The following is a 25,897-nucleotide window of genomic DNA, read 5'->3' as shown; positions in this document are numbered from 1 at the left end:
GTGTCTAGTAGACATGTCTCATGCTTATAACTCATTGTGATGCTGGGGAAAATATATAGAAGAGGCCTTTTTGGGGTATTGTGTCATTATTACTTTCTTTTTGTTTCAGCAGCATAAAAGAAGCAAACATGATGAACCAAGAGAACAAACAAAGGATAAGGATGAAAAGTGCAGAAGCTTCTTCCTTTGACTGTAGGACTTCTGAAATAAATGAAAAGGAAGGGTTAGTTTTGCATCCTGCTGGACAGGACAGTTCTTTTGAGTTTTTGGAGCTAAATTGTGTTTGTAACAAAAATGCTGACACCACCATGAAATGGGAGACAAAGGCATGTCCAGTAGTTGGTGAGCCTCTTCAGAAGCATCAAAGTTTGGACCTGAGCTCCATTTTGTTTGGAACATGTCCCAATTCTAAACCTGTAAATGCAGTAGGAAGATATTTCAATTCAAAGGGGCCAATAACGCGGACCCAGTCAACTCCCTTTGAACTGATACAACAGACAGACGCCAAGGAGCGGGACATCAAGGAACATTTTTCTTATTTGGAACCTCAACTGAATAATTCTTCTCTTGAGCAGGCTCAACAGGCTCAAAAAGTGATGCATGCTTCTTCAGCAGAACTGAATAACTCATTGTCATATGACTCGAAGCACCAAATGTGTAATGCTTCAAATGCAACACTGTACGACTCTAATGCTTTTAGTGTACATTCTTACATGTCTTTAGTAGAAGATCCTTATTTTCCACCATTGTCTCCAAGTAGTGCTGGTTCTAAGATGTCTCTTGATTTACCTGAGAAACAAGATGGAACTGTGTCACCTTGTTCTTTGTTGCCAACATCCTCTACAACCCTTTTTTCTCATTACAATTCCCATGATTCGTTAGCACTGAGTCCTCCAAGAAATTTTTCCCCAACACTGAACCAAGAGACAGGAGTAGTGGGTACGTTATTTTTAAAAGTTTCTATGGCGTTTTAGATGTCACTTTGTTTCTCTAGAAGATTTGGTTTCTTCTCACCCTCCCCTTTGTCCTTCTCTGCTTCCTTCTCCTCCTCAAAGAAATACATTCTAGGAATGTTTTAATGATGTGACAAGTTGAAAATAGCAAAAAGACAGATGTATAATAACATTCCATGATCTATGATCCATCATCTATGCCAGCCAGAGTGCTTCTAAAGACGACAATCCTCATTCCTAGGAATGTATATCAGAGGTCCACAATTCACCCTTATCATACGGAAGCAACTTCCAAAAGAACGTAAAAAAAAAAAAAAGATTTGGTCAACAGCACCACATAGTCACTCAGAATTTTTATTGCACAGCCATGTAGCTATACTGAGTTGAACGGATTGCTAAGAATTGAATTCTCTTCCTGCATGAGTTGGAAGAGGAGGACCTGATTTCCTCTTGTAATAACTTTATAATAACTTAGTAGATGAGAATATGTGTTCAGTATTCTGTGCAGGATTTTCATCCTATATACACCTTTACTTTCATACATTATCTCTTTTACAATTCTGAAATTTTGCATATTAGGCATATTGTTTTGTTTTCCTGAATGGTTTGAAAGTGGAAGTAAAGATCCTGTTAGAAGTGACTATAATAGTTTGCTGTGGAAGAAGATGAAGGAAAGCAAAGTGCAAAGTTAACACTCTTAGGTATATCGTCAGAGGTTTATGCAGAATATTCTTCCTGAATAGGAAGTAGCGAGAACTTTTGGTCTATCACATTGTTGGACAGATTTTCGTAATAGATGTGTAGCTTTATTACAAAAACATTTTACCTGGATATAGTTCCTTCTTTGATTAGATAATTTTATATATTTGATCTTGTTTTACAATTTAAAGGACTTTTATTTTTCTAGATGCCTGTAATCCCTTAAACTTCTCTGAGCATCATCATGAAAAGACAAATCCTTATCTTCAGAGATTGTGGCAGTGTTGACATGTGTGCCATCTGGTGGCAGTTTCTTATAATAGCATTAAATTTTTCTATAAAAATTCTAATTCTACAGAAATATAGAAAACCCTGTTATAGCACTGTTTTGTAAAAAACGGAAATCATCCATATTCTTCATCCTGGTAGAATGAAGAAGAGATACTAAAATCTTTATGATGTTACCTAGTCTGTAACTGAACCTTTGGCATGTCAAATGCTTTATGATGCTATATTGGTTATTCTATGTAAAACAAAAGGAAAGATTTATGTAGAAAACAACTCAAAGCTTCTTAAATTAATGTAATGTCTTATGTTAACTGATACAATCAAAATACTTTTGGGCTTTTAAAAGAAATAATATATTTTTAATAAGGAAAAGCCTCCTGGGTTTGCAACTTTAAGACGAGAGAATTTATTTTGCCTTTTGCTCGAGTGAACAAATACCAGCTTAAATATTGTAATAATGCTTGATGGAATTTAGATCAAGATTGGAATGTAAGGATTTTCTTTGGATTTTTCTAATTGAAAATTGTAATGAACATTTCTGACATTTTGAATAGCAACTTCTGCAAGGATAGATGATGAAATCCCCCCTCCACTTCCTGAAAGGACTCCTGAATCTTTTATTGTGGTAGACGAAGCTGGTGAGTACAGTTCAGTAAGTGTAAAGTAAGGTGTGGATTAACTAGATTACTTCTGAAGGCCTGTCAAGGTTCTGTGTGGTGCTGAGCAACATTTGCTTTCTAAAAGAATTATAACGCTCCTAAGAATTGGACCATATTTACTTTCTTCCAGGAGAATTCCCACTCAGTGTTCCCAAATCTTTATCTTCAGCTGTGAAGGCAAAAATTGGAACGTCACTGGGATGGAGTGGAGCATCTGAATCAAACAAAGCAGATGACTCTGGGAGACTCAGGCCCAGCAAGGTTAATAACATTGTTTTCTGACTCTACTCATTTGTAATCAACAGACTGTTGTCCTATGAAGCAGGGCCATTTTTAATACCTATCAGTTGATAAATATTAAGCAGATAACTACTTACAAAACAATGTGCTAGCGGATATGGGGGATAAAAAGATGGATAAGACACAATTATTGCCCTTCAGAAACTTACAGTCTAGCAGTAGAGACATAAGATGTGTACAAAAGTCTTTATTTTTGTCTATTTATTATAATGAGGCAAATATGTTAAGATGAGAGATTTGAAAGTGTGAGCGATCCCTTCAGGTTGGAAGTGATCAAGGAAGACTTAATGAAAGTGGAAACATTTGAGCTGATTCTTGAAGGGCAGTTAAAGCAAAAATAAATGTTTCATAGTAGGTAGCTTGTTCGCAGTGGTCATTTGGTCAGTAGTATTACGCTAACTCTGATAACATTATAGAGAGTAATTTTTTAAATGACAGATGTCCGTATTATTTAAGATAAAACTTTTGGGATAATGTTCCCTGCTTCTGGAAGAAAAATCAACACTTTCAACTATCTGTTATGTATTTATATGTATCCTGTAAACCAACTATCTTAAAAGTTCAGAGACCAAAAAAATAATTAACTAAACAAACATTTAAATGTGCCTCAATTACAATGCTGGTAGGGAAATATACTCTGCCTTTTTAATTACACTGTGAATATACTTCTAATTATTATTGTTATTGTTAATAACGTGCTAACTGTAATGGTCTTTATCTTAACTTCCAGAGCAAAGAACAATCACTCCTTTTCCAGTGTCACAAAATAACTTTGATTTCAAGAACTTACCTACTGAAATGTTCAGGGAAATATTCTGAAGAGAAAGGAAACAGGTCAAAAAAGGATCAATTTAGGACCAACTTATTTGACATATAAAAATCACACTCAGAGTTGATGCCTTTTCATAATTCAACACACTTATAAATTAGGAAAAATAGGGTCAACATTTCATAACTGTCTCCATAGGCATATGAAATATAATTTCAAAAATGCTATTTATTGCTTTGAGTTTGGAAATTTGTGTACATATTTTTCTTTCACTTATCCTTTCTTTCTTTTCTTTTTTTTAGAGTGTAAAACTCCAGAGTCCCAAATCAGGTAAAAAAATTCCCTTGGCGCTTTACATGACATTTAGTCCCAAGAATTTGTACTGTAAGAATGGCTTATTAAGTTCAGAGTATTTCACCTCACGAGATGGCATAGTTCCCGTAATAGCTTCCACTATTTATTGATTTATTTCTGGCTTTCCCAGGCTAGTAGTTTTGTTTTGTCAAGGGCAAGGTAAGGACAGGACTTCAGAATTCTGCTCCTTGATATATAACCCTTTAAGAAATTATTTCAGGTAGACTCTCGTAAAACTTAGCAGAAGTTCCAGTCTATAAGTTTTATCACTGTTAACAATGTGATTTGAAAAAAAATATTTCTGCCCACTTAGATCTTTAACTTGCTGTTGTTTCTCCTGTACTTTCCTGAGCTTGGCTGTTGTATATACTGAATTACATCATCAACAGCTAATATTTATTGGGCACTGATAGGTACTTTGTATATATTATAACAGATCATAGTTGCCCGTAACATATTTATTCATAGTAACATATTAGTCACTTAACATATTCATATTATATGTAAATAGGTAGTATAACAGAGGTCAAAAAGCATGGGTTTTTGAGTCACACTTTAATTCAAATCCCCAGACTACCAAGTCATCAAAATGCATAACCTTGGTTAAATTATATGCTTTCTCTATTGATTTTTTTCATTTATAAAATGAAGATAATAGAGCTCCTTTCTTAGAGGATTTTTGCGAGGATTAGGTGAGATAATGCACATGAAGCTTTTAGCCCTGTGGTTGTCAAATAATAAGCTCTCATTAAATGTTACCTATTATAATTTTTATTAGATAATTATTAAATGAGCATTTCCTAAGCCAGTTCTGTGTTAGAATAGGAGGGTATATAAGAAAGGGTGCTGCTTAATGCTAATATTCAAATAGAGTAGGCAAAATTAAAACTCACTTAGAACCATTAAGTGATAATCTGTGTGGCGCTGACTATAATCACCAGGAGTCTGGGAAAAAAGGACGGTATCCCTGCAATGGTTAGGGAAGGCTTCACTGAGTAGAAGAAAAAAACTTAAGGGTATGGATAGACAGAGGAAAAAGGAGGGAATTCCAGGAGCAGGGATTGGGGTAACAGTGACTCAAAAGTAGACATGCGCACGATGAATACAGAGAAATGGTAAGTAGATTAATTTAATTGCAACATAGGTTCTATTTGGGGAAATATGGAAAATAAATTGGGATAGAGAAAATGTGGGAAGATTCTGACGGACTAAAAGCAAGGCAGATGAAATATCCAGACCAGGCAAATCTGTATATTGAGAAAGCAGTTTCATGGGTGCAGTCTAATCTGAACGGAATGCGGGAGTGACTGCTAAATGAGTATAGACGTGCCTTTTAGGGAAAGTGTTTTTGCCACTAGATAGTGCTGATGGCTGTGCAGCACTATGAATGTACTAAGTGTCACGAACAGCACTTTTTTATGTGTATCACACACACACACAAAGCGAGGCAGAAGGATTTAGATTTAATGCAGTCAGTAATAGCGGTGTAAGGTTCTTCATCGGGGAGTAGAAGATGGTATTTTAGGGAGGTATTTGGTAGGATATCATTAACTGAAAGTTAGTTTTAGTTCTCAGAATATTTCCTAACAGGAAACTGAAAGACGGTAAGCCACTTAGAGTCATGACGAAATATTTATTAAATGACTACTTTATGCTAATTATTGTATTAGGTATGTGTTGCACTTTATTTTTGCATGTTATCCAGCATATAAGGAATAAATAAGAGAACTTGCTTTATGGACAAATACTAAGGCCTAAAAAGCCAATGACCAAAGACAGGTGAAACTCTAGCATTTAACTGAAAAATTAAACATTTTCATTTTCAAAGAACATTCGTATAGTATATAATTATACTCAGCACTGTAGGATGAGAAGCCTGTGTCAATAGAACACTACTTATGTCTTTAGGACTTACGTCATGGGAAAATTGCTCCATTATTTAAAATTCTTTATTATAGAAAACTTCAAATCTACCATAATAGCATTATCACACGAATAAAAATTAATAATTCCTTAATATTATCTAATATCCAGATTTTGTTCAATTTTCTCAAATTGTCTCAACAATGTCTTTTTATAGTTGGTTTACTTGGATTCAGAGTGTACACATTGCATTTGATTTATATATTTCTTAAGTCTTTTAAAATTTGTAGCAGTTCCTTTTTATATTTTTTTGTGACACTTATTTAAAGACAACAGTAGGCCATTAGTCCTAAAGACTGATAATATTCTGGATTTGGCTGTTTGTATCCTCATGGTTTTATTTATTGTGTTCCTCTATCCCCGGGATTCTCTGTAAAATGGTAGCTGGCACGAGAAGCTTGATTAAATTCAGGTTCAATTTCTTTGGAAGAATACTTTTGTAAGTGAGCTACAATTTTGTGATGAATCAGAAGCTCATTGGCTAAAGAGCTAGAAAAACAAGGTTCTTGAGGCTCCCGTCATTGTTCAGATAATTTTTTATTTGGTTGTTGTAGGTTAATTTTGAAAAATTGGGAAAGTTATACAAAACCAAAGAGGGGTCCTTCACTTAGGACTTTTAAGTGATGGATTTTTTTGTGTTTTGCTGTATACTCTTATCACAGATACATGTCAAGATCGGTCTTCTTCTCCCCCACCTCCACTCCCAGAAAGAACCCGAGAGTCCTTTTTGCTTGCTGATGAAGATGGTAAGTGGCAGTACTTTCTCTCAAAAAAGTTGTAAGAACAAGACTGTTAAAAGGTTAACATTAAAGTAGGACTTAAGTGAAAAAGGTACAAAGATTAAATAAAATAAAAATAATACATTTAAAAAACCCATAATGTATTGTAAAAATAATGCATAAAAATGCCAAGCTTAGAATTACTAAATATGTACATATATAACCTGAAGGCTTAAGAAGCTATGCAACAAAACATTTTTTTTTTCTTTTTTTAGATATGCAGGTTCCACCTATAGACGCTTACCCTACTCGCTATCCTAACACCATGGAAAATTCAACATCTTCAAAACAGACATTGAAGACTCCTGGAAAAAGTTTCACAAGGAGTAAGGTAAAGAAGATGGGAGTTTATGGAAACATGTCAGAGGCTTTCTATTACTGAAAGTGTTCTCCCTTCCCTGACCCCCTTCCCCTGCTGGGTGCCAGCATTAAGATAGAAAATTAAATATCTCCACTAAAATTGATTGTTGTTCTCATGACAATCAAAATTAATAGAAGGAAACCAAAAAGAAAAAAAAACCAGTTTAGTTTAAAGCATACCCAATAAAACCATCAATTCTCCCCGCGATTCCCCTGCCGATGTTCTGATAGCACTATTTCTAAATACATAGTGTGATTCTCACATGGTTGGGAAAAATAACGAGATAAAATCAAGTGGAGATTTTGCACTGAGTTCAAAATGGCAAGATGGAAGAATTGTTTTGGCATTTTGATGGCTATTTTTCAGGAAATTAATCCTTTTGACTGAAGCCTATATTTCTGCTCGATTAAAGTATTTTGGGTTTCACAGGAAAAAAACTAACATTTTCCTTTCTTCTTTTTTGTAGAGTTTGAAAATTTTGCGAAACATGAAAAAGAGTAAGTTTCTTTACACTTATTTTCTAGACTATACATACCGCTTTCATAATTCTGTAATTTTTCCTTAAGTAACCACTCTGAAAAAGCCAATACTATTACTAAACAGAACCTCACTAAGATCCTATGGATCATAACGGTCACCCCCAAATCTTGTACTGCTGGGCTCCACAATGGTAATATTGGGTAGGGAGTAAGGGGGGTTAGCTTCTGTTTGATAGACAGAAATAACAGTATGATGTTTGGCACTTTCTACCCATCCTAAGATGCTGTCATCCAAGTGTGTTATTTAAAATTCCCATCAGTCTAACCTCAAATGTATTTTCTTTGAAAACAGTCACAGCAAAGCATATTGTGAAACAAATGTGTTGATTTAATGAAATAAGCAAAGTATTAACATGTTTCCATTTTTACCAAGTATTATGAGCAATAGTAAGCCTGTTGCTTGCTATTTTTGCCGTATTGTAATGAAAACAAAACTTCTGAAACTGTGGGAAATTGATTATCTTAGAAATCCTTATTTACAACTACAAAGTATAAAAAACATACTGAGAAACGTTTTATAAATTTGATCCATTTGGTTAATCATCAAGGACCAGCTACTTGGTATTATACTGGTGTTCTATGGAAGGACAAAGAACACTGAGAAAACTTGATTTTCAGTATTGTCTAAGTAAGAAGGTTTATAGCTGAGTCTTACTCTCTTTTTTTCTGAGATTTCACTGTATCTTCCTATTCGTAAACTTGTGTTAATCTGCTTTCATTGACATATTTGATCTCTGAAGTGAACTTATTTCTCACCTATGATGGCTAAGAAAATATACTTTCCTCTAAAGCCAGTCGAAAGAGAATTTAAACATTTCTAGAGGAAATTATAGTATAAAACAGGAGAATTAAACAGTTAAAAGCAAAGAAATGAGTGACTTGAATAGCCAATCAAAGATTGGTTTAATCAGCTCAGCTTATGAAGCACCCAGGTTTCTCTCCCTTAAAAACAAACAAACAAACAAATAAACAAACAAACAAGAAAACTTTCTCTAGTTCCAACACTGTCTTGGGGATACCAAATAAAGACACAGAAACTTCAGGTAGATGTAAGTTGGCATGGATTTGAGATATTGGACTCTGAGATTCTGAGTCTTACTTGTAAGAAAGAGCTCCCAGGTCATTCTCTATATCTAGGCTAATTTCTGTTTCTCAGCTGCCCTCATCCACTGGTCTTTTGTTCTTAAATGAAGAACAATACTTGGCTCCAAAATTGATCCTGAAGCTTTAGACTTATCTGCCTGTACTTGCATATGTGTCCTCTTCCCCTCTCACATGGTTCATGACTCCTGAATTCCCTAAGTTCTCCCTTTAGCCTGGCTCTCTTCCTGGTTTGTAGTTAAAGCTGGTCCTACTTTTTATGAAATTAGGATTCATAAAAATCATTAGGATTTTTATGAAATTAGGAAACTAGTTTTAAGCAGCATCTAAACAACCTAGTCTCTCTCTCTCTCTCTCTCTCTCTCTCTCTCTCTCTCTCTCTCTCTCTGTCTCTCTCTCTCTCTTTATATATATTCATGCCATGTTTCCCCCGACTGGATCTTATATTAATTTTTGCCCCAAAAGATGCATTAGGGCTTATGTTCAGGGGATGTCATCCTGAAAAATCATGCTAGGGCTTATTTTCAGGTTAGGTCTTATTTTTGGGGAAGCATGGTGTGTGTGTATATATATATATATATATATATATACACATAAACAGTCATTCATTCACTGACTAGTCACCAAACGCCTACTATGTACCAGGCATTTGACAAGGCACTGAGTATATGATGGTGAACAAAACATATACTGGGCTCTACCTTTGTGGAACTTAAGTCTAGTGAGGTATTCAGACATTAAACAAGTAAATTCATGAATACATATATAATAGCACATTGTGATAAATGCTATGCAGAAACCAAGAGGATAGTTATGAGAGAGAATAACAAAGGGGACCTATTTTAGAATGAATGATCCAGGAGGCCCTGACACGTGAAGGAGCAGCCAGCCAGAGGGAATAGCATATACAGAAGCTCTGAGGTGTGAGTTTGGTGTGTTGTAGGAACTCAAAGGAAGCTGCGGGGTATTAAGAGAGAGGAGTGAGGTGTGGCTGAAAAGATGGTGGACATGGTGGGGAAGTGATTACATTCTTATGGGTCATGTTAATGACCCAATGTGAGGTCACAGAAAAATTTTAGGCAGAGATGTTAAACGATCTGTTTTTTAGAAAGATCATTCTGGCTGCTATATGGAGAATGAATTACAGGGTCACAAGAGTCAAAACTGTCAACCATGAGGCCTGATGCCTATTTTGGGTGGGAAACTTTAATTGCTCAGAAATCCTTCAGTTGCAAGTTACAGAACATCCAGCTTAAGCAGAAAAGGCAAATTTATTGGCCTGTAACCAAGAGTTCATATGATGTAATCAGGACCTAATATCTCATTCTGTATCTCCTGGCTTTGTTTCACTCTGTGTTAGCTCACTCATAGGCAGGTTTTTACCATGTGGTTTCAGGTTTATGATGGAAAAATGAGCTTTCCTGGTTGTTCAAGCAACGGTCTGATGACTAGTGTCAATTGGGCCTGATTGTCTTGGTTTGGTTCATTTGCCCACCCCTGAACCAATTATTGCCTCTGATTAAGCAGGACAGTGTCATACATAATGTTTAATAATTATTACACATGGACACTGACCAATAAGGAATGAGGTCAGACCTGAAACAACTGGTGTGATCATGACCGTGGCAAAGTATCAACTGAAAATGAGCCCTAGTCATAGGGCAGTTCCTTCATCGGAGGGTGGAATCAGCTCCACCCCAAGTCTGGGAGCTGCAAATTGAGGAGGGGTGATTTCCTAAAGGAAAATTCAAGCTGGGCAGGTGGCATAAAAATACCTATGACAAGGGGCCAATATGCAAAATAGCAGCTCATATATATATATATATATGTAGAATCTTTGTCTCCTATTGTGAAAAACCAGTATTCCCTTTTGGGACCATTGTTTTCTGTCTGAGGGACGTGTATAACTCAGCTCAAATGCAGTAGAGATGACTGATACCTCCTGAACTTTCTCGCCTTCACCCACTTATTCATAAGTCTATCGCCAGTGCCCAATGCTTGGCAAATAGTATAGGTATTCCATAAATAAAAATATATTTTGATTGAATCCGATTGAAATTCAGTATGTACTCTACTGCTCACACTCAAGTACCTCCAGGAACAGGGAGGTGTTTCTAGAATCCTAGTATTAGGTGTGTGTGTATACAAACATATGCAGTCCTCATACTACATTCTGAAAATCTTGAAAACAAACAAACAAAAAAGGCGACTAGTAATTTCTCTCCAATTATGTGTTATTTCTTAGGAAGTTTATACAAACCTGAAATTATCTTTTTTCACTGCTAGACGGTGCTCCTGAAAAATGTAGGCCATGTTTTCACTGGATTGTTTTAAAAATTGGGCAGAACTGATACATGAATATGTTAAGGTACTGGGAAGAGAAATACATTTTTGAGCCTACCTATAAGTAGTTAAAATAGCAAAACAAAGAGACATAATGCTTTCGGGAGATTTTGGGCCTAACTAGAGTCATCTGTAATTGAAAAAAATAGACTGGAAAGTGAAGAAAGCTATTATGGGAGTAGAGGATTGTATAAGAAAAATCAGACTCGCCATGGATGAACTAATGTGGAGAACAAATGATTTAAAAGTGTACTATGAATGGTAATAGTGCAAAGTAAGGTGAAGTCGAAAGCCAAAATGTGAATCCCCAAAAAAGTTAATTCTCACAATATAATGCCTCTTCCTCCTGAATCCTTTGGTGATTCTCTTTAGTGTTGGGCTTTACTATATAAACGATCTGCAAAGAAAAGAAACCTTTTAAAAAATACACACAGAAAAATGAGATTATAGTGTCAACCCACTTGCAAGCATCAATATTTTGTTAGCTTTGATAGTGACATGTCTATTTGGGAGAATTAATTAGCTTGGAGGAAATGTTTGATCTCAACCTTATGTGGTCTGATAAAGTTATCTGAATTTGTCTTCATTCTTTCCCTTATATTTTTTCTTTTGATTCTAGGTATCTGTAATTCTTCCTCACCAAACAAGCCTGCAGACTCTGTTCAGTCAAATAACTCCAGCTCTTTACTGAATTTTGGTATGTGTGCTATTTTCCAGCAAGTTAAAAAAATGTTTATCTAAATTATGCATTTACAGTATAAGAGATACAGCTTTAAATATGATTTGAGGTTGGATGCATAGGTCCTTATATTTATATTATTTTCCACGCAATTTATCTTTTAATTTTTGACCTCAGCTACCTCTCAACATTTTGCCTTGGACTACATATTCTATTACATAGAATTTCCTAGCATATGTGGAAAATAACACTAGGTAACGAAATGATTATGTTGACATGTAGTAAATGAATGTGACTAGACAAAGGAAAAAAATTCTGAGATGCTCTAATACTCCAGTTCATATGTAAGCAGAGGTATAAAAAATACAGATGTGTGATGAGAAGAAACAGCAGTTGCTGCCATCTAATCTTATAGAACTCAACAGTAGGTGCTGAGGCACAATTCTGACAATTTAAAGGAACTGTTTGTCCAATCACCCTAAATATAAGCTATAAACATAAAATATTTTTATATTATTTTAAACATTCTATTCTACATGACAAATTCATGATACTATAATTTTTTGTAATAAGTTTAGCAGTTAATGTAGGACATTACTACTCAAAATTATTATTAACCAAAAAACAGACTCCTGAAAGCATCTGGGGGACACCACTCTGAGCACTGCTGCTCTGTGATATTGCCCTTATCTGTATGGTCAAAATTGGGTTGCTGCCGTACCCAGATTGCAGGTGAGAGAAAAACAGGAAGAGATGGGGCCTCCTCTTTTGTTCTTAAGCCACTGGCCTGGAAGTGGCAATGTCAGGTCGGCTCACGTTCTCTGAAGAGAACTTAGACGTGTGTTCTATCTATCTGAACTGCAAGGGAGATTGGGAAATGTAACAGTGCTGCACAGACAGTTACACACATGCAATTCTATTCCTTAGGAAGAAGTAGGAACGATTTTGTCTGCCACACTTGGGTCGTGGTCCCTATCTTACCTTGGCAAGATAATTAACTAGAATCTATGGATCTGTTTCTTGGGCTGTAAAATTTTATTTGGCTTACATTAACCCTAAGGTTTAAAATGTTATAAGTAGGAAAAAAGAAGTTATAATTAGAAAAACATTATTCTTATGAAATAATTTAGTTAAAAAATTCACATAGGATGTTACATAACCTATGAAAAAGGCAAATGTTGCCTGGAACACAAACGTTTCCTGCTTCCTTCTTTTCTCTCAATCAGTGATACCACTTGAGGAACTCATGACCCTCCTGACTTTACAACAGTCTGTGATCTATTATGAGGATAAAATATTAGCTGCTTCCATGTTGTTTCTTCTCAAAGTCGAACATTTCACCTACTTAAAAAGCAGCACATAACTTTTTCATTGGTTCTCTTTTATAAAGAAGGCAATATAAATTGTAAAGATACTTTACTGAAAAAAGTATTTACATTTGACTGAAAAAATTCAGTGGTTTATAAACATTTTAATTTTCCCTGAATTAACCTACATGCAAAAAAAAAAACCTACAATAGTGAGCAATAGCTCACTACTGTTCTAAACTACTTAGACGTGATCAGTGCAAAAGACGGAATGTAGGTATTCCTCAAATTTCAGATACTGAGTACTTGCATATTATGTTCTATTTTCAGTCCACTTGGGTTACAGTCAAACTACCTTGATTGAATGGATGATTTTGTGACTATTGTGGGAAACTATTTAACCTGAAATATTTTTCCTTCTATCTTTTTTTACCACAGAGGAGTAAAATGTACATGAACTCGATAGACTGTGTCCCCTCCCCATTTTTTTTTTTTTTTTAACAACACCATTAATAAATTTTAGTGGGTTTCTGGTTTTTATCTTCTTTTCCTCTTCCCTACTCTCCTTTTTTCCCAGGTCTGGTATAGTTTTTGTTTGTTTGTTTGTTTGTTATTTTGTGGTTCAGATGTAAGCAACACTTGAGTTTGTTACTATGAGCCAGATATTGTGCTGGATGCTTTAACAAATATCTCATCTAATGCCTTCATCAGTTCTGCAAGGTATAGAATACCCACAATTTTTTAAGATGATGAAATTAAACATTAATAGGAATTATCTTCGACTTTTCCATTCTCTGTTCTGCTTTTGCATTTCAAATCTTTCATTTCTCCATTTGAACCCCTAAAGTTGCTAAGTGCAAGAGTACCTTGAAAATGTACCTCCATCAAAGAAAAGGGAAGTCATATGTTGCTGAAGTGATAAAGAACCAATGTCATCAACTTTCATACTCGTATATTTTGAAACTACCCAGAAATAGACTTCATTTGTTGTGCAAAATTTTTCATCCTCCTTCTTTGGGGCAGGTGGGGGAAGAGTATTTGAGGGACAGATATAAATGATTAATTACATACTTAAGTTTTTCAGGATTGTTTATTACTTTATTTTTTCTAAGCTTTTCAAACATGATCTCTGAGTAAATTGAGGGCTTTCTGGCTTGAAGTAGATGTATAACTGGGTTTAATACAATTGTATAAAGTAATAGTGCTTATTTTTTGAAATCGAAACTTCCCATTTCTGAAATGCAAATCAAAATCACACCTGTGAGAATGGCCATTCTCAAAAAGACAAGAGCCAAGTGTTGGAGAAGCTGTGGAGAAAGGAGAATGCTTGTGCACTGTTGGTAGAAATGTAAAATGGTGCAGCTACTATGGAAAACAGTACAGAAATTCTTCAAAAAATTAAAAATATAATTACCAAATGATCCAGCAATCCCACTTCTGGGTATATATCTGAAGGAAATAAAATCATTATCTCAGAAGAGATATCTGCACCCCCTCATTGCAATATTATTTGCAAAAGCCAAGACATACAAACAACCTAAGTGTTCAATGGCAGATGAATGGATAAAGAAAGTTATGTATGTAAATATTATTCAGCCATAAAAAAAGGAAATCTTGCCTTTTGTGACAATATGGATGGATCTTGAGGGCATTATGCTAAGTGAAATAAGTAAGAAGAAAAAGACAAATATTGTATGTTCTTACTTGTATGTGGAATCTAAAAAAGCTGAACTCAGAAATACAGAGTAGGTTGCCAGAGGCAGGGGTGAGGGCAACGGGAAAATGTTGATCAAAGGGTACAAACTTTTAGCTATGAGATGAGTAAGTTCTGGAGATCTAATGTACAGCATGGTAACTGTAACTAACAGTATTGTATACTTGAAAGTTACGAGAGTAAATCGTAAATGTCATCACCACCATTATGTGAGGGGATACAGGTGTTAACTAACCTTAATGTGGTAATCATTTAACAATATATACGTAAGTGTATCCAATGATTATGTTGTATACCTTAAACTTACATATGTTTTATGTCAGTAATATCTCAACAAAGCTGAGAAGAAAAGGATATTATATGCTGAAATACCAAAGGCTATTCTAACCAGGGTTCTTTATCTAATTATCACCATTATTAAATTTGTAAGTGTTCTACAAATTTAAAATGTTATTAGTATTTTATTGTTATCATTTAAGCATTAACTCAATTACTATAATACCTTTACAATCTCTTACTACATTGATCAAAGATACTACCTAACCTTTGGGGGAAAAAAATCCATGTATTTGCATATATAGTACACTCTAAATTATTTCTATTTAAAAAAAGAATCTTTATTTTTTCATTCAGTTTTATTAAAATTTTTTAAAAAATTGTTCAATTACAATTGACATACAATATTATATTAGTTTCAGGTATATAGCATAGTGATTATAGACATTTATATAACTTACAAAGTGATAGTACCCATCTGGCCCCATACATAGTTATTACAATATTATTGACTATATTCCCAATGCTGTACTTTATATGCCTGTGATATTTTTATAATTGGCAATTTGTACTTCTTAATCCCTTCCCCATTTTCACCCTTGATTTTATTTTTGTTCCCAGGATTTGCAAATCGTTTTTCAAAACCCAAAGGACCAAGGAACCCACCAGCAACTTGGGATATTTAACACAGCTTTGGACCTGCAAATAAAATGACTAGAATACCGCAAGCTAAAATAAGTACTCTATATTCATACTATCAACAATGAAGATATGGTAATGTGTTGATAGCTTTTAAAAGAAAAGCAATACGCAAATAAGTGCCAGAAGTTTTACATTTAGTCACCTTTACAGTGGGTTCGAAACCGCAAAAAAGTCTGTCACTGGAGCTTATGTAGAGAATGCTGTATGAGAAAGTTTTAGAATGGACTTATTTTTCATTTTCAGAATTTATTTTTATTTGACTTTACTTTTCTATATAAATATAAACTTTAAAAGATTTGTAAGAACTGGATCTCAATTAAATGTCTACATTGCCAGAATTTACTATAAAAAATGTCTTAAAAAATCTTGTGGTTTTAGTATAAAATTATTGCTTTTGAGAATAATTTTTGCCTAAATGGAATGTACCTTGCATATCTTCCCAAATGTTGTGGAAACTATAGAGAAGTTACATTTAAGAGAATAAAATATATAAATAATTACCGTAATAATTTATTTGTATATACCAACTAACAAGATGTTTAATTACATTCCTGGTAAGTTTTAACCAGTTATTCAATTACCAAATCTAGAATACTACTAAAATAGTTCTTTTGGTAGCATTTTCTTCACTTCAAAGATTCTATATAAACATGTGCAACTTATATCCAACCAATCAGAGGTACTACTAATTAAAAATTTTTTTCTGTATGAATATGGATCTGCCATAATTTAAGACTATCTGCTCTTTCAAATGTAATTTTAAGTAACAAGTAAGTCAGTGGGTATTACAAAGGGTCTCCCTAAGTCCTAATGATTTAAGTTTTTAAAAACTAAAAGTTTATAACTTTTAGAAGCATGAAATGGTACTTAAAACAGCATTTGTCCTTCAATATTTTTCATTTAGAAAGCCTAATGAAGACGCAAATTGGATAAAATAGTTACTTGTTTATTGTAGTATAATGTACACAACTGGTATTCAATGAACTCTGTTTTCAAACTAACTTTCCTGTAGTGTTCATTCCGCTGAACACTTCTCCAGGCACCGGGGGTTAACAAACCACGGTAATTTCATCTGAGTACTTCATTGGAATCAGTTATTTCCAAATATTTTTATCAAGGACCAAATATGTTAAAAGAATCTTAGGTACAAGTGGAAGTGACGGTGAAATTGTCAATGAATTTTTGAACGGAAACCTTGGTGAAGAGCCCTGACAACTTCTGGAGTGTTCTCTGGTAGACACACTTCTCAAATATATGCAACTTTATCCTTACAACTAGAAAAACCTTAAAACAAATAGAAAACATGGTTTTCCATCTAGATTTCCCCCCCTCACTGTAAGAATGAGTTAAAACTAAACGACGGACTCTACTTTTGCAGGCATTAAACAGGAGGTGGGTGGACCGCGAGGTCCGAGGCGCTCACGCGGCGCCCAGGCTGCCCTAGCACCTGCCTTGCTACGCCCTTAGCTGTAACCATGGCAATGCCCAAGGGGAGGTTCAAAACATTCCTGAATTGCAGCCCCTTTAGATGTTAAAGCCAAATCGCCCTCATTTCACATATTACTAAGTTCCCCTTTCCTCTCCTCCGCTTGTTTGAGACGAAAAGGCCGAAGATTCTTTTACCTCGCAAAGGTTAGGAGAGGAACACGCAACTTCAAAGTAACCATGGAGACCACCAACTCCGCGTAAAATGACGAAGGGCACCAGAAGGTGACGAGCAGAACGCGCCGCCCGACTCTGAAAACCATTAACATTGTTTGGGCCGTTGAGGCGGTTGGCGGCAACTCTCCGCCCAGCGGCGGTTGCGTCGCAGCCCGGAGCGTGACTCGGCGCACGCTCTCTTTCCGCTCCTCCCCTCCGGGAGCCCGGAAGGCGGCGGGGGACGCCGGGGAACTACCGCTCCCATGAGGCTGTGCGCGGCCCAGGGTGCTTTACAATAGAGCGGCGGCGGAGAGGCCTGTGAAGAAACGCTGGGAACGGCCGCTTCCGGCATGTTCAGCTCCGGACCAAGAGCGGCCGATAAGTGGAGGGCAGAGGAGAGACTCCAATGCCCAGAGGGCCGTGCGCGGATAGCGCTTGCGCGATACACGGACGGGGGGGCTGTCGGGCCATTTAAATGTGTGTTTGTGGGTGAAATGGCTGCGCAGGTCGGAGCGGTGCGCGTAGTACGGGCGGTGGCGTCGCAGGAGGAGCGGGACAAAGAGGGGAAGGAGAAACCCCACGCTGGGGTCTCGCCGCGGGGAGTGAAGCGGCAGCGCCGAGCGAGCAGTGGGGGGTCTCAGGAGAAGCGGGGGCGGCCGAGCCAGGAGCCCCCTCTCGCTCCCCCTCACCGGCGGCGTCGCAGCCGCCAACATCCCGGGCCGCCGCTGCCGCCAACGAATGCAGCCCCAACCATCCCAGGCCCTGTTGAGCCTCTGCTCCTGCCGCCTCCGCCGCCGCCTTCGCTGGCCCCCGCCGGGCCCCCTGTCGCTGCCCCGCTCCCAGCCCCAGGCACCTCGGCCCTCTTCACCTTCTCGCCCCTGACGGTGAGCGCGGCCGGGCCCAAGCATAAGGGCCACAAGGAGCGGCACAGGCACCATCACCACCGCGGCTCCGACGGTGACCCCAGCTCCTGCGTTCCGGGCGATCTCAAGCACAAGGACAAGCAGGAAAACGGCGAGAGGACCGGAGGGGTGGCTGTGATCAAGGCCCCCAAGAGAGGTGAGAGCAGGCGAACTGCCCGAGCTTGAGCTCTAGGTCTTAGTAGGTCTATCCCGCCCCTTTAGCGCTGCAAGACGCCAAACCCCTGCTAAGTAACCTCCTGCTGCTCCACTCCCCGAAGCCCAGGCGGGTGGACTCTGGATTTCAGACCGTTGACAACAGTCTGACCTACTTGAGGCTTCTGGCTTCCAGGCCGAGCTGTCAGTTACTCCCTCACCCCCTGACCAGCGGCCCCCCCTTCCCCTCCAAGCTTTGACCAACGTTTGTTTTCAAATTAGGCAGGGTTTCCGCGCGGTGCGGTCCTTGGCGTGGGATTAGTAGATGGAGTATTAAAAACTGCCTTTCCAAAGTAAAGGCTTGTCGCTAAAGACCTTCCTTCCTGTTTTCCTTGGTGGAAAGCTTTAATATTCACTCCTCTGCTCCGACATCTTCACGGGTATGGGTGGTGTGGGGCTTGAATGAGTTTGAATTCTTAAGAGACGTTCCTAGACTCACTGGTTGCCTTAGTTTCTGCAAGGTAAACTATCAAATGCAGTTTATCCGCGTTCTTTTTAATCTAGAGATAGAAGTCATTAAAAATTTTCATATTCGATCTTAATTCTCATAAAAGGGATGGGGGAGGTTTTCGCTTCCCTTTGATCCTGGGAAATAGGAGCAACCGTGCCTCTGAAAAGTGGGGGAAAGGTTTTCTTCCCTTTGATCCTAGGAAATAGGACCAACCCTGCCTTTGAAAAGTGGCAAGTGTGCAGTAGTAGGCAGTAGAAGCAAGAATTCCAGTTGCGTTTTATTCTGTCTGGCCCAACAAATTGAGAATTTATTTGATTCCAATAATCCTCACTAAAGTCAAGAATATTTAATCCAGAAAATGTAGGACTACCTAATTAAGCGTGGGTTCTAGAGAAATTAGGTTGGCCCAGATACGCGTCTTCCTATTTCCAAGTACCTGTAGCATTTATTTATATTCTTTGTACAACAAAGGGGTGGGGCTATGAATTTTGATTATACTATGTGTTTATACTTTGTATGTAATTTTACATAATTCGTTAGTTGTATCTCCTCATGATTTGAAGATACTTCTGTGTTCCTTAGTACTGGGCCGATTAGGTTGTTACGTGTTAATGTACGTGTAAGTCTTTCAATCTTGGAAAGGAGTCTTGGATTCCTTCATATATTTGATCTTAACTTAGGGCTAATCATTTTATTCTTTTTTTTGGTGCTACTTCAAAACAGTTCAATTTATTGCAAATAATAATACGTCTTTACGGAATTAAATGAAATCTTTCTTCCTTTGGAGGTATCCAAGTCTTATTCTTAGGAATAGAATTTGTGTCAAGCTGACAGGCGTGCCAGTTGCCACCATAAATATGCAGTGAGCTTTCTCTCTTTTATCATTGCCTTTATTTCTCACCTCATTTCAGGTGTGCATTGTGTATGTGTTTGTGTTTTAACCACACAGAGCTAGAGGAAATCTTAGAGATGATCCAAATCAGATTTGTGTAATAGAAGAGACACCTGACGCCCAAAGTAGTACCAAGCACAAATATTTTTTTTTTAATGTGATAAATCGTTGGCGTAATAGGGAGTAGAAGAACCCAGACCTCCTGAATCTCAGTTCAAGCTTCATCCTCAGCAGTATGATGTTGCTTTCTCTTTTTGCTATTCATCTTCCCCACTTCTTTCCCTTGGCGTCAGTACCAGCACCCAGCCCCATTCAAGAATTTCTGACCTAGCCCCCTTTTATGGGGGATAGTGGCAGATTACATGTATAATAATTCACAATGTACTTCTCTGAAGATTGCATAGGCCCTGCGTTCTCCAAAAAAACAAACAAAAACAAATCTTGAACACAGTGCTGTCCACCAGAACTTTTTGTAGCGATGGAAATGTTTTATATCTGTGTTGTCCAATATGGTGGTCATTAGTCAGATGTAGCCCTTGAACCAAATCTGGAAGAAATGTAGCTAGTGTGACTGAGGACTGGATTTTCTATTTAATTTAATTTTAGTTATAATTCAGTAGTTCCTTTTGGCTAGTGGCTACCATATTGGACAGCACAGCTGGAAGCATTTGTAGTATGCTGATCTGTAGAGAAGTGGGTTACGAGCAGGTCATTTAAACTTTTTAAAAAATTGAGATATAATTGACATTCGTTTCAGGGGTACAACATAATGATTCAATATTTGTATATATCGTGAAATGATCACAATAAGTCCAGTTTAAAATTTTAACTTTTGAATGAGAGACTATTGAATTATATATTCTGGGGGTGGGGGGGGAAGGCTTCCTGGCCAGATTCATTGGGGAAAAGCCGTATCCCCTAGCCTCCAGATGTATGACACACACTGGCATTTTAAGAGTTCTGAAAACCCTCCAGAAAAACAACCTGCTTTAACCTTGTTTAGTCCAGGCTTTTGCACACACTTGGGATACCTTGTATTTTTTTCACTGAACCACTTTATACTTGTTACAGTGGTATGCAGGAGGCATGCCTCTGGAGTCAATCTGAGTTTAAATCATGGCTCTACCATTTGCTGTGTGATGGAGGGCAAATTCCTTTAACCTCCCTCAGCTTCACTTTTCCTGTTTGTAGAATGGGGTTGTGGTATTTCCTTTATAAGGTTGTTATGTGGTTTAAATGGGGCAATACGTGGGAAGCACTTAAAACAGTGTCTGGCTGATATTAGTGAGGCACTTTTAAAACTGCCTGTTGTTATTTTATCATGTTTGGGCCTTGAAACAACTAAGATTAGTAAGGACAGTGGCTACAACCTTGTTTTTTACACAGCTATGCCTTCCCTTACCCTCAGATTTTCAGAAACTTCTTCAGCTTTTTATTTTGAGGTAATTAAATATTCACAGGAAATTGCAAAAATAGTACAGAGGGGTTCTTACTCTTCACTAGTTACCCCCAATGGTTACATCTTACGTAACTATTGTCCTGTCAACATCAGGAAATGGACATTGGTATAATGGTGTGTATGTACGTCTGTGCCAGTTCATCGCCTGTAGAGTAGTTTAACCACTGCAGTCCAGATGCACAACGATTCCATCACCTCGAAGATCCCCCAGTATCACCCGCTTCTAGTCCTAGGCACCTCTGAGGTCTCCCCACTTCCCCTAACTGAGCAACCACGGATGTGTTCACCAGCCCTGTCACGTCATCATTTTGAGAGTGTGTAAATGGAGTCATACAGTATGGCATCTTCGGAGATTTTTTTCACTCAGCATGATGTCTTTGAGAGCCATTCCAGTTACTGTGTGGGTAGCACACCCGTTCCATTACTCAGTAGCAGTCTGGTGTCGATGTCCCCTAGTTTAAAGATCCGCCTATTGAAGGGCGGTTTGCGTGTTTCCAGGCAGCTGTTGTGAATAAAGCTTCTGGGGACATTTCACGTTCAGGTGTTTGTGTGGATGTAAATTTTCATTTCTCTGGGAATGCAATTGCTGGGTCATGTGGTAAGTGTATGTTTAGTTTTTTTCTTTTTTTAAAAGATACTACCAAATTATTTTCTAGACTATCTGTAACATTTTACAGCCCCACCAGCGATGTGTGAGAGATCCACTTCCTCCTCATCCTTGCCAGTGCCTGATATTCATTGCCGTTTTTATTTTATCTGTTTTACTAGATGTGTAGTGATAGCTCGTCATGGACTTAAGTTGCGTTTCCTTAGTGGCTAGGGATATTAAACATCTTTTCATGTCATAGTTTGCCGTCCATGTATCCTCAAAGAGGTGAAGTGGCATGCTGGAAGTTTTCTAGTTAGTAAGTGATAGAACTGAATCTATAACCCAATTTTTTGATTCATGGTCTAGTTGGCTTTTGACTTTGCAGGAAGCACACTGGATTAAGTTAATAAGGAGATATTAAAAATGTTTTTTATTTCTTGTAAGCAGCAGGCTTGAGTCTTAATTAAATTGACAGTTACCTGTGTCTTGAAATCCTTTTTTCTCTCCCTCTTATTGTTCATTAAAAGCATAGAACAAACTTCCTCCAAAAACCCCATCAGAAGTAAATGCTGCTTTTTAACTATTCTTGGTTTAATTTATGATTTTAGTGATATATTTTTTTAAAAAGGAAAGGGGGGAGTCAATTTCTGTAACTCTCTTCTCCAGTGTTGTTAAATGGCAGGATTGCTCTACGTATTCCTTTGTGAGTCAGCCTTCCTTTCTCACATTTTTTCCATCTTTGATCAAGTGCCCAACGGCTATCACAGGGAGTGCTCCTAAGTCAGACAACTAATTGAAATGTTCTATGATGTCAAAAAGCTCTATGCAGGGATTTTAAATCCAGAAACGGGTTTGTTTTTGGTGATAGGAGAGGGGTTTTTTGGGGATTATACAGAGAACTGAAATAAACTGATAATCTCATTTATCAGAGCAACAATTTCAGGGACTGATACTTTTCCTTACCCAGAAGGAGGCAAAAAAGCCTTTAAGGGTATGAAAATTTTTGTGGAACATAATGTCATCTTTGTGATCATGCTGAGCTATGTAGTGGGCGGGCGCTCAGTAAAATATTTGTTGATGTCATGCTCCCTTATTGGAGGTTCTTCTAAGCTTCCTCAAGTCCACTAGTTGTAACTACTAGGTCATTTTCGTAGGTCATCTAATGGGAGTGGTCTCAAGGGTCAAACAGAGAAGGCAGAAAGAAAGGAGAGTGGAGTTTATAGGAAGAGTGAGTTTCGGAGTCAGACATGTGAGAGTTTGAATTTTGGTTGTCACCTCTTAGCTTTGTGCCCTAGTACAAGTAACCTATCTTGTTTCAGGCCCTGTTTTCTTGTCTGTAAAGAGGTTTGTTTGAGAATTAAAATGAGATAACATATATGATTCCTAGCAGACACAGGGTGAATAATAGTTTTCTTTCCTCTTTTGGAGATTGTTTTTCCTTTTTAGGTGTTTCTCTTGTGCTATAATACATTGTAGTCTACATCGGGAATTCTAGCTTTGAGTTATTCTAGCACAGAGTTTTTGCCAGTTATTTCAAGGAATGTTATCAAATATTACGAAAATGATACTAAAGATGGTGAGGACTTATTGTGGTCAAATACTGTGATGAAGGCCTTATATCTATTGTCTCCTTTAATCCTTACAGTAACTCTGAGATAGATATTAGTGTTGATAATGTTTTCAGATGAGAAAATGAAAGTTGAAAGAGATTTATGAGCTTGCCCAGAGACCTTAGTAAACAGTGGAGCGGGGACATTAACCCGTGCTTTTCTAACTGTCCTGCTCTTAAATAGCACACTCTACTGCCTCCACAATTGAACCTCCGTTGGGGAAATACTAGCAGTTAACAGTAATACTAGCAGTTGACATGTATTATTTGTTTTGTTCCAGGACTAGTCTAAGTACTTTAGATACTTTGTTTCTTTTACTCTGGGCACTGGTCTTATATGAGGAAGTGCTATTATGTGCCTCCCTGCCATTTACCAATGCGAAACCAAGTATAAACAAATCAACTTGAAAAAGGTAATACTGCTAGGACCCGGATTCAAATCCAGCTAGCCACTCTTAAACACCATAATATGGGGGGAATGCAGGGGGGTTTAAAGTAAGACCATGTTTTAAAGATGCAGTGATTTACTAAAATAACGAACTTCAAAATGAGCAGTTTTTAGTTTTTCCTTTGTAGTCAGGTTTTTATATGGAACCAGAAGAACTTAATAAAACCAAAAATAATTTATTTTCAATTTTAGTCTTTTTATTATGATTATTAAAATAAAAAGTTATAATTGTTTTGCTTATACACCATGATTTTGAGGAATCGAGGATATTACATTTTTTTCAATGCTAAGCTATAATTCAAGCCTAAGGATGGAGTTACGATTTATATTTTGTAATGTGGAACGCTAATTTTTTGCATTAATGAGAATTTTCAATAGTGATGTTAAATAAATTATGCCATTTGATAGTTGATGAAATATGATATTAGCACATATGAGGATTTCATCGATAGTGCCATGTATTAATCTAGTTCAGAGGTGTCCAAACTTTTTTCAACGTTTTTCACCAAGGGCCCTATGCGGTAAAATACACAAACAGCCGGGCCACTCACTCGAGGTAAAGTACGTATTGCCTCACCTGGTTTATTTAAGTAAACTAAATATATTTTTGGAATTTGCTGTGGGCCAATTAACAATGGATCACGGGCCGCAGTTGGCCTGCGGGCCAGTTTGGACACCCCTGATCTAGTTTTAGTTATAATGATCTTTTTAAAGATAGCCAGCATTTTGTCTCTTACATGAATGTTTGTATCTTCCTCTGTAGAAGTACGTACTTCTCTTTATATTTAATCTTCACAGTTTGATATATGAAAGCTTTCCTTAATCACAGATATGGTGTAGCTTGGCTCCTTTTTTTATAAAAGAACTGTTGTCAATAAATTTTAGCTTTTGCACTGTAGGGAGAAATACTTTAGTGTTACTTCCTGAGCACATTCTGTTTCTTTAAGTTCCATCATAGTTTTATTTCATTTTGTTCAAACTGACAAACATTTAAACATTTTTTGTTTATTTTTATTTAAGTACAGTTGGTCTGAATATGTGCTCTGTTGGAAAGCTAATACACTGTACCAGAAATGGAAAGATTATGAAGACTTTAGACACTGACTTTTAAAAAAAATTGAGATATAATGTGTAAGTTTAAGGTCTACAATATATTGATTTGAATCATTTATATTGCAGACATTGGTTTTTAAATAATATTTAAATAGTATTAATTATTAAATATTTTTAATTCAAGGCAAGGCAACCTCAATATCATTCTTACAAAGGAAGGATGGCTTACTGTAATAACCTTTAACAACTTTGTATGAATGCCAGTCTCAATTAGTTGCCACCACAATAATTCAAAAATAAATTTTGTTTATTTATGGAAATTCATTAATGTGACACAAGTTGTCTCAAATTTGTCTATAAACAAAGGTGAGCTTTCTATATCTCAGCCTTAGATAAGATTTAAAATTTGAAAAGGATTAGTGGGTAGATAAAAATTTATTCCATATTTTAAACTTATATGTTGAAATACGAGATTCCAATCAATTTAAGGTCCTTTTCCTTATACAGTGTTTTGTGTTTTTTTTTTTGAGATGGACCCTGTTGGACTAATTGAATGATTTTTATATAAATGAGTTTTGAAATAAAACCCATAGAGACTTGGCCATATGAGAAATACCATTGGTAATCTGATAGTGATACAGAAAATGTGTTACAATCAGGGCAGCTCCTTGATCTTAATTTCAATGGCAGATCTAGGTCACAATTCATCTTCTGCATACCAAACACTTCCTCTGAAGCTTCAAATAACAGGATCTATTCAGAGATAATTTTTTTCCCTGTGAAATTACTAGAACATTTAGCAGAGGGTAATTAGATGATTTTTAAAATTGGTCTAACCTTTATATTTAATGGCATTAACATTTAGTTCCTTGGGAAAATTGCCTAAATTACTGA

At 36.9% G+C, this 25,897-nt stretch overlaps 2 protein-coding genes and 1 long non-coding RNA gene across 7 annotated transcripts in view; 2 read left to right on the top strand and 1 right to left on the bottom strand.

Annotated features, from left to right (window-relative positions):
- PTPN22 (protein tyrosine phosphatase non-receptor type 22) overlaps positions 1-17,037 on the top strand; it is a 47,042-nt gene extending 30,005 nt beyond the window's left edge. The window contains exons 14-22 of one of the 4 annotated variants that reach the window (XM_033092592.1): positions 110-939; positions 2,495-2,578; positions 2,730-2,860; positions 3,971-3,998; positions 6,608-6,691; positions 6,940-7,055; positions 7,552-7,582; positions 11,688-11,765; positions 15,666-17,037. In XM_033092592.1, coding sequence (XP_032948483.1) covers positions 110-939; positions 2,495-2,578; positions 2,730-2,860; positions 3,971-3,998; positions 6,608-6,691; positions 6,940-7,055; positions 7,552-7,582; positions 11,688-11,765; positions 15,666-15,730 — 1,447 coding nt within the window. In that variant the 3' untranslated portion in view covers positions 15,731-17,037. The remainder of the gene's footprint in view (positions 1-109; positions 940-2,494; positions 2,579-2,729; positions 2,861-3,970; positions 3,999-6,607; positions 6,692-6,939; positions 7,056-7,551; positions 7,583-11,687; positions 11,766-15,665) is intronic. The other 3 variants (XM_033092593.1, XM_033092594.1, XM_033092595.1) reach the window with 3 other exon arrangements.
- LOC117014551 (uncharacterized) lies at positions 680-17,502 on the bottom strand. 2 transcript variants are annotated; one of them, XR_004421543.1, is made up of 4 exons: positions 17,370-17,502; positions 14,469-14,503; positions 3,690-3,714; positions 721-789 (listed from the first exon to the last, which is right to left on the bottom strand). It is a non-coding gene; the product is annotated as an uncharacterized LOC117014551 (long non-coding RNA). The 2 variants fall into 2 exon arrangements; XR_004421544.1 differs by lacking the exon at positions 3,690-3,714 and having other exon boundaries at positions 680-789.
- Positions 17,503-17,620: 118 nt separating this feature from the next.
- RSBN1 (round spermatid basic protein 1) overlaps positions 17,621-25,897 on the top strand; it is a 43,246-nt gene continuing 34,969 nt past the window's right edge. Inside the window, exon 1 of the mRNA XM_033092596.1 lies at positions 17,621-18,446. Within this exon, the coding sequence (XP_032948487.1) occupies positions 17,738-18,446 (709 nt within the window). The 5' untranslated portion in view covers positions 17,621-17,737. The remainder of the gene's footprint in view (positions 18,447-25,897) is intronic.

The sequence above is a fragment of the Rhinolophus ferrumequinum genome, chromosome 22 (assembly GCF_004115265.2).
Source record: "Rhinolophus ferrumequinum isolate MPI-CBG mRhiFer1 chromosome 22, mRhiFer1_v1.p, whole genome shotgun sequence".
NCBI classification, from domain to species: Eukaryota; Metazoa; Chordata; class Mammalia; order Chiroptera; family Rhinolophidae; genus Rhinolophus; species Rhinolophus ferrumequinum.
Note: the sequence above shows the minus strand (reverse complement) of the source record. Positions and strands in the feature narration are given on the sequence as shown.